The sequence below is a fragment of the Sinohyriopsis cumingii genome, chromosome 16 (assembly GCF_028554795.1).
Source record: "Sinohyriopsis cumingii isolate HCF-2022 chromosome 16, ASM2855479v2, whole genome shotgun sequence".
Classification (NCBI taxonomy): Eukaryota; Metazoa; Mollusca; class Bivalvia; order Unionida; family Unionidae; genus Sinohyriopsis; species Sinohyriopsis cumingii.
This window is the reverse complement of record NC_142976.1, coordinates 48,179,155-48,188,675: the sequence shown is the minus strand read 5'-3', so window position 1 is coordinate 48,188,675 and position 9,521 is coordinate 48,179,155. Positions and strand designations below refer to the sequence as shown.

The 9,521-nt window shown below is 33.1% G+C and overlaps 1 protein-coding gene across 2 annotated transcripts in view; it reads right to left on the bottom strand.

Moving 5' to 3' along the window:
- Positions 1-349: 349 nt before the first annotated feature.
- The window catches only part of LOC149780367 (sodium/glucose cotransporter 4-like), a 92,274-nt gene continuing 83,102 nt past the window's right edge, over positions 350-9,521 (bottom strand). For both annotated transcript variants that reach the window (XM_089937266.1, XM_089937267.1), the window contains one exon: positions 350-9,379. In XM_089937266.1, the coding sequence (XP_089793392.1) occupies positions 9,180-9,379 (200 nt within the window). In that variant the 3' untranslated portion in view covers positions 350-9,179. The remainder of the gene's footprint in view (positions 9,380-9,521) is intronic.

Below are 9,521 nucleotides of genomic sequence, written 5' to 3'. Positions count from 1 at the left end.
AGGTCAAAGTCAATTCCACTGTATGTGCATATGTCTGTATGGGAATCTTTCAATCAGAATTATACAGAATCATCAAAATCTTTTTCAGAGATTTATTAAAGAATTTTTAATGAATCATCAGGTGTTGGTAATTGGCAGACATGAATTTTTTCTAAAAAAATCTGTCTATTCAAGATCATCCAATTCTACATTAAATACATCAGTCAGCATGAGGACAGTTCATAGAATCTGATGTCCGTGACTGATCAAATTATCACAGGTACCAATAATGACCGAGGTTGTTTACACCATTATGGGTAAATATCACACGAGAACATAAACAGTGTTACTAACTGAGAAGAACAGCTCATTCATTTTATGACTTTTATTGTGATTACAGTCAACACTATTCATCCAATAGATAAGCAAACTGCAACACACTTATGTGCAAGGAAAACATAAATTTTAAACAACTATGCATATGAATTTATTAAGAATTCATTTTCCAAATACCATATTTTGTTGTGTATGACATGTACTATTGTATAATGCACATGCTAATTTTCAACCAAGTACAGTATGAGGTATAAAAAAACATAGTTATAACATGTATGTGATATCAAACACTTAAAACCTATGTGTTTGTGTTGTTTTCTTCATGAAACAATATTCTGACATCTTGAATAGTGTTCTGATCATCAAGTGTTACAAAACATTTGACTGGTTTACAATAAAACAGTGCCTGACTGCTTCTCTTTTCTTTTCTGTCAGGGTTTAGTAGTTGTATGTGGCTAAGATGATTAGCATGGTTCTCTCAGTGTAGTAATTTCTTCCACTGGCCCTATGGAAAATTTGACAGACTTATTCATTTTGGTTCATTATCGAACACAAGTTCAGGCCAAGCAATATAATTATTTTGAGTAGAATGACACCTCTGAAATATATTGGAGTGTCAATGTTATATAAATTTACCCAGAAAATTTCATCATAATTATGTTGGGTACATCAAAACATTAACTAGCACAGTTTAACCTTGAAAACATCATGCTGAATCAGTGAAGCACTGATCACTGTATAGTCACAAAGAATTATCAAATATTGTGATTTAAGATGAGAAATAAAACAAAGAACCAAGTTTATTCCCCCACAATGTAAACTGATTGCAAATTTACCCATACAATGCATTTTTCAAATGCTAAATTATTCACATCTTTTACCAGTGCAGATGACTTTGAAATGCCATGCTCAGTCAGTGAATTACTGATCACTGTATAGTCACAAAGTAATATTAAAGGCTGTGATAAAAGAGGATAAATAAAACAATGAACCATGTTTATTTTCCAAATAAAAGTACATAAATTGCAAATTTACCGAGACAATGCACTGGATTTGTGCTTAGCACAAATCTTTATGCAGCACTAACTAACTTAACGAATCATACACAGAAAATGAAGCACTGATCACTGCATAGTCAAAATGAAGTATTAAATACTGGAATTTAAGATGAGAACTTAGAGCTAAGTTTTTTCTGACAGATAAGTAAGTAAAATAAAAATTGGATACAATAGCACTACATTTATCAGTGTTATCATAATAAGATATTTTGTACAACTTCATCGTATTCATGACAGAGTAGATGAACCAGTAAAAGACAGAACTATTGGGATTTGCAAGCATTACTGTATATATTCGCTTATAAGAAGACTCAAACTACAAACCACAAAGGTCCTGATCTACTACTGTACATTGTGCCTGCACATCTGGGTCTACACTGTTTGTTCTACTGAATACTCCTAACAAATCTGCTTATGCCTTATGCACTGGCATATCTTGTTCTGTGCAGTTTTCACTTATAAGTGAGTATACACAGTATTAGTTCTTAAATATAGTTAGTGCCAACATGGTTACAATGTAAAAATTCAGTATTTCACAAGCATGTGATATATGTAGGCAGCTTAGTACAATGATCTCAAATCAACCTAGAAAAAGAAGGTTATTTGGCCCTACCACAAAACTAGCGCTTCCTACTCAAAATAGGTATGAAAAGTAACTGTTATACATATCAAAATATAGTACCACACAAAGGCATGTATCTTCAGTGTTAGTGTGACCCTGAGAAAATTTAAAATGATTTTTTAAGATCTATATTTACTCATCAATTATGACACTTCCAACACTTTAATTAATATCCGTAATGAACTTTTATTAATTCAGCATATTAAAAATTCATATAAAATTACATATTATATAATATACAAAAAAAGCTAAAAAATCATCTTTGACAAAATATTTCTTGAAAATATATTCACTGTAAAATGTATAAATGAATAAAATAAATAACCCAAATGACTAAAATATTATGAAAATTAATTTTTTTCACCCAAATTTAAACTACATGAAAAGTACTGATACCACTGGTGCACTGTTTGCAAATATATATTCATGTGCCCACAACAAATGCTAAGATCAAACACTAAAACATGATATAAAATGCTTTAATAAAAATTAAATGCAATAAATTCTTTGCATTAAAATCTTTCACAAGCTTCTATATACTAAAATTGCCAATTTTTTTATGTTTTAAACCTAAATGCATCCATTGAGCATTAACGTTTAGGTTACTGGTTTTGTTATTATTTCCTGAAAGAATCTATTGAGCATAGACTGTTAGGGTATTGGTACTGTGTTATTATTTTCCTAAAATTAAGCATCTGGGAGTTTTCCTGGATGTAAATACTGACAAGTGTGTTCCAAAATAGAAAACTGGTTTTAGCAATTAATAATCTAAATAGGTTATAATATTTATGGTGGGAAATGTTTATGGGATTTATTCATGTGATTTCACCGAGACCATTAAATTGTTTCTCCAAAACTAAAAATTTCCAGCAATATAATGTACATGTATTTATTTGAAAAAACAAGTTTTATATGATTAATGAAAAATGAAATAGACTGAATTTTACTGTAGATATGCTAGAATTAGTTTTAATTTGCATTGTAGATTTCTTTAAGTACTGTATGTACTTGCTATAAGTCAAATTCAATTGAAAACAACACAGACCATGAACAATCATTGCATTATGCACTGGCAGATCTAGGTCTATGTTGTTTGTTCTACTGACGACTTTTGCAACAAACTACATAGACCGGATTTGCTGCCATAGTTTGGAACTGCAGATCTAGGTCTATGTTGTTTGTTCTACTGACGACTTTTGCAACAAACTACATAGACCGGATTTGCTGCCACATTTTGGAACTGCAGATCTAGGTCTATGTTGTTTGTTCTACTGACGACTTTTGCAACAAACTACATAGACCGGATTTGCTGCCACATTTTGGAACTGCAGATCTGGGTCTATGCAGCCTGAAATTGACTCTATTTATAAATGAGTATATATGGTAGAGTGAGTACCTTTTCACACCCTAGGCTATTAGTTTTAAGTAATTATTTTTTAAATAATATTTATGAATAATATTTTACCAAAACATTAATATTTTCATCTCATTTTTAACTACAAAAATGTGAATGGTTTTAATAAGAACAATTATATCTGTATAAAACAGCTGCAGCACACAAATAATTACAATACAGTATAAAATTAGAGGACATCTAGGCAATGGCAGCATTCCCACAAAAGTGCACACTGTCAAAAATACAGTGAACTACACTGAGGCATTTAAAAGTCTACTGAAATATGCCTTTCTTAAAACAAATAATTGAATTTCACAAACCAATGTATTTTATCTACAATACAAAGTAAATCTAAATTAATGTCATTTACAATTAAAAACAAATGTACCGCACTCTTTATGGACAAGCTAATTGGCATCACTAGCAAAGTTTGTATGTATTCCACAATACAGGCAATATCCGTTGTATGTATTAAACAATACAGGCAATATCCATTTTATGTACTAAACAATACAGGCAATATCCATTGTATGTACTAAACAATACAGGCAATATCCGTTGCATGTATTATGCAATACAGGCAATATCCATTGTATGTACTATGCAATACAGGCAATATCCGTTGCATGTATTAAACAATACAGGCAATATCCGTTGTATGTACTAAACAATACAGGCAATATCCGTTGTATGTATTAAACAATACAGGCAATATCCATTGTATGTACTAAGCAATACAGGCATTATATCCATTGTATGTACTAGACAATACAGGCAATATCCATTGTCTGTACTATGCAATACAGGCAATATCCGTTGTCTGTACTATGCAATACAGGCAATATCCGTTGTCTGTATTAAACAATACAGGCAATATCCATTGTATGTACTATGCAATACAGGCAACATCCATTGTATGTACTATGCAATACAGGCAATATCCATTGTATGTACTAAGTAATACAGGCATTATATTCACTGTATGTACTAAACAATACAGGCAATATCCATTGTATGTACTATGCAATACAGGCATTATATCCATTGTATGTACTAAACAATACAGGCAATATCCATTGTATGTACTATGCAATACAGGCAATGACTGTTGGAGAGTTGTTTCATGTGTAAACAAAGCCCCCTTCCTGTAAAAGTAGTAAATTGTTTAATAAAAAGAAATATTAAACCTGGAAAAATGGCCAGTTTAAGCAAAAAGCAGAATTATTGAAAATAAGAACTAAATTTTTTTTAGATATCTTACTTGCATAAAAAAGAGATATGCACAACAATCCAAATATTTATTTCTTTATTTTGCTATTTACAAGTCTGTGAATGTCATAGATAATTTTATTTACATTAAAGTTAAAACTTTTCCTTTCTTCCCAGACAAGGATTTTGAACAGGAAAGTATTGCCCAGATCTAAAAGCAACTCAATGCAAATTATCTTGGCCAATGACAAGGAATAAATCCACAAGACAAATCAGCATTTTTCATGTTCTAGAATAAAAGCAGTATAATTTATTTCACCTAAATAAAGGTACTACAATGTGTCATTCTACACGATACTCAAGTCAAACTAAGTAGGTGTAAAAAATATGATGCTGTTTAAGTTCTAGCCTGAAAATTAGTCAGGACAATGCCCTAAATGTTAATACATTGTAAAAATAAGCTTTTATTGGTATCAAAGCACTCAGCATACAGCAGCACATAGTATAACTTGTGTAATGGCAAGGATTCCGCTATAGTGGGTGCATTGTAATTTTTATGTTGCTATTCTGCTCAATGATTCTAAAGGTTGCTCCCTATCAGAATGTGATTTTGCACATATTAAGTCAGCCTTGCTTATTAAGTGTCCCCATGTAATCCTTACTAACTCTGCTTTTCTTATAAAGTGCCCCTGCATATCCCTCAATAATATAACCTTTCTTATGAAATTCCAATCTATTTAGCCCTTAATAACATAGCCTTCCTTATGAAGTGCACCCATATAAACCTTAATAATGTAACTTTGTTCATGAAATGCCCTTATATAACCTTTAAAAATACAACCTTAGTATAAAGTTCCCTTGTATACGTAAGCATCATCCTACCTTAAGCCAACCACTTAGTGGTTAGAGCATCTGCCTCAGATATGGGAGGTCACGGGTTCGAACCCTGGTCAAGTCATACCAAGATATATTAAAAAAGTACTAACTGCTGCCTTGCTAGGTGCTCAGCATTAAGAGGTTAGTGTTAGGACTGGTCAGCCTGGTGTCAGGATCATGTGACTGGGTGGGGCATCATGCTACATGACTGTGGCATGATGCCCCAGTGCTAGACATCACTATAAGCTGTCACACTGCAGACATCGTAGCAATATGACTGAAATTTTTTTAAAGTTACATCAAAAGTACACATCACACAAACATATACACACCACCTGCAGTAAGCCATTGTAACCTCTGTAAGCACTGGGTTTTGAGGAATCATCCTATGTTTGTAAAAAAGGATAGTAGCTACCTAAAAGGCAACAAGAGTTAGTACCCCTGTGAAGGAAAATCCACACAGAAGCACAAAGTCCCTCTTCCAAAACCCCTGTATACGTTTTTCTAGGAGTGCCTACCACATATACTGCAAATGTCTGGAAGTTCATCTATAAATTTTAATCTGTTGGTCTTATTTTTCTCATAAAACACTGCTATATGCTAAAAGAAAACTGAGAATAATTACCAGTATGGTGACAACACCTTAAACAAGACATTGTTAGGGTTAAAAATTCAGCCTGGTTTACAGAGGTTACCAGTTTAGGAAGGATCCATATTAGAAGAGTAAGCTTATTATTAAAAAACATATCTGGTCATTATGCAGTTTACTTTGGTTTTGTTATTCTAAGGCAAAACAATGAAGGTTATTTTAGGTTATTTTGTGCCAATGCATGTAGACTAGACAAAAACTATGGCATAGAATCTGGGCTAAAAGAATGCTGAGAAAACTGAACCTACTCAATTCCAGAGATGAGTTCAACACCCTAACCACTAAACCACCATGGTTCTTTGGCCATTATGCAAATAAGAATGCTGCCATAGGGCCAGTTTCGAAAAGTTGCATTGTACAGAATTCCTTTTATTCAGTAATACAGTGCAAACAATCCACTGGACATTGTGTTCGTATTCATCTCATCTTTGGAAAAATATGCCGGATTGAAATCAAATTACTGCTCATACATATGATCTAATACACAGTATTGCCAAAAACAAGATATATTGTACAAAGATTGGAAAAAGGTAAATATAAAAATTTAAACACAACCAACTACATTCAGATATAAAAAGCATGGTTCTCCTGGACTCTCAAAACATAGTGCATTTAAAGAAAAGCTGAAGCTGTATTGGTGAAGAAAAAACTGTACAGTAGAGAATGATTATAAAAGATATATTTTAATAGTCAGTCTGAGAAAGGAAGTCAAAAAGATAAAGAAAAGCTCATACAGTCAATTCCATTCCTTATGGCCAGGCGATAAATAACAAAGAACCATTCCATTCCTTACAGCCAGGTGATAAATAACAAAGAACCATTCCATTCCACATTGCCAGGTGATAAATAAAAAAGAACCATTCCATTCCGTATGGCCAGGTGATAAATAACAAAGAACCATTCCATTCCTTATAACCAGGTGATAAATAACAAAGAACCATTCCATTCCTTATAACCAGGTGATAAATAACTAAGAATCATTACATTCCTTATGGTCAGGTGATAAATAACAAAGAACCATTCCATTCCTAATAGCCAGGTGAGCTAATAAATAACAAAGAACTAGAAATGACATAGGACCATTCCAATGATTCCTTATGGCCAAGTAAGATAAAATTAAGCATGTGCAAAAACTGTACTTTATGTGACTTAGAACACAGAAAAAACCACAGTGAACATCTACAGTGGAGATTTCCAAACAAAAAGGGAGTTAACTCTTCTAATATGTACATTGTTTTTACACTGTCAGTGTTTGTTTAGTGTGTGTGTGTGTGTGATTTGGATTTTTAACGTAGCTTTAACAATTTTTCAGTTATATCACTATGATGTTTGCAGTGTGGCAGTTTATAGTGATATCTAGCACTGGGGCATCATGCCACATCCATGTAGCATGATGCCCCACCCAGTCACATTATCCTGACAACAGTTGTTGTTGTTGAGTTTAATTATAGTGGCGTGTGCACAATTGTGCATGTGCCACTGTTTTCTGACTGCACCGCAGCCTGCTAGTTGTTCCTGGGTAAGGGAATGGAGGCAACTCCCCCAGGCTTTTATGGGTTCAAGGAACCCTGATAGTTTGGCCTCAATCTGTGGGTCCATAAAGGTCCTTTACAATTGAATGGTTGGCGGTCATTAGTGGGAAGGAGAGCTCGGGTTAGGTTACCAGGCCAACCAGTCCTAACACTAACCTCTTAATGCTGAGCGCCAAGTGAGGCAGCTGTTAGTACCATTTTTATAAGTCTTTGGTATGACTTGGCCGGGAATCGAACCAATGACCTCCCGTATCTGAGGCGGACGCTCTAACGACTAGGTCACAAGACTGGTGCATATTGTGATAGGCTAATCTATAATACAGTGAGTATTACATTAATATGGTACAACGGTTTTATTTGCCATTGATACAAAGGTGAACAGATGAATATTTACAAAAATGCAAATGCCTCTAAATAAATGTTTCCTTCTTGCAAAAAATTTGGGGAGATTCCATATAAAAATTGTAGTGTATCAAAAGTTCCTCTCAAATATACTGCTGCCAGCAACAGTGATTATGATCTTTTTCAATGCCAATGATATATTGTGCATACAAAAATCCATGAAAGTCAACTTCAAAATATAACAAAACAAAAATATTTGCATTTATGATTCACAATTCATCAAATTTACTAAAGAAAATTCATCATCAAATTAAAAATGAAAACTATCAGCCTTGTCAACACAAAACTCAAACCAAGAAAATGAATCTACATTTTTTTTGGAGGTCTGATCTGTAGCAAATGCTAGTAAATGTAAGTTTCCTGTAAAAATCATCCACTTTTTTCTCTTGTAACAATGGGTCCAATCGATGTGGAATTTGTCATGATTGCTGTTGTCTGCTGTAAATAAAACTTCTAACTGAAATTAAAATACATTTACTTGCATAAAATATTTGGATGCCACTGGTTTGAAGTTATCACACTGAATCAGAAACTTCAAGGACCTTACCTATTCAACCCCACTCATACAGGCTTTAGTTGAAACATACTTTTAAAAATCTCTCTTCCTCCTGGGATAACAGAGAAATGAGGCTTTCTATTTAACATGCTATTAAATGGAATATTTCAATAGCTAATTAAAAAAAAAAAGTAATTTCTCCACCATTTTTTTCATCCATTATCAACTTCATTATTCTTTCGTAACTGGGATTCTGAACAAAGGGACATAAACAACTGTATTGTAATTATGCTGTTTCAATATGCTATGCTTGATATGAAAACTCTTTTTTTTGAGAACCGATATAGAAAAGTCATGAACTAAGGGACCACCTGTCTAAGAGATGCATAAATATATAAATTTATGTAAAAGATTACAACTTGCTGATCACAACATTTTTCTATCTTCAGTTCAAGTGGTATTACGGCTTTACCTTGATCATCATGGGGATGAAATCAGCTGAAAGAAATCCATACATTTCTATTTCTTTCTGCGGGTACTTGCTTGATATTTCATAATTTTCTATCAGAAAAATAAACCAATACAAATCTTTTTGAACTATTTGTGAGTCACATTAAAAAAAAATCATGCAAAATATCCAAAAAATACCATGGCAACAACCATAACTAATACAGATAGAACATTACTGACTATCCGCCATTTTGGATACTCATGAATTGACAACATGTCTTGAACTTGTACCTTGTGGCATGAGAGTTCATATTTATTGTAATCCTCAATTCCGCATACCCAATTCAAAATACGACGCAAGATTGGCTTCTTACCTGAAAAGAGAGAAATATACCCCAAATCACATTTTTTAAATCAAGAAGAAATCCTGATAATAATGAAGTCCTCATTAGTGATAAACCTTATCATTTATTAAAGTCCTCATTGGGGAGTAATCCTGATAATAATGAAGTCCTC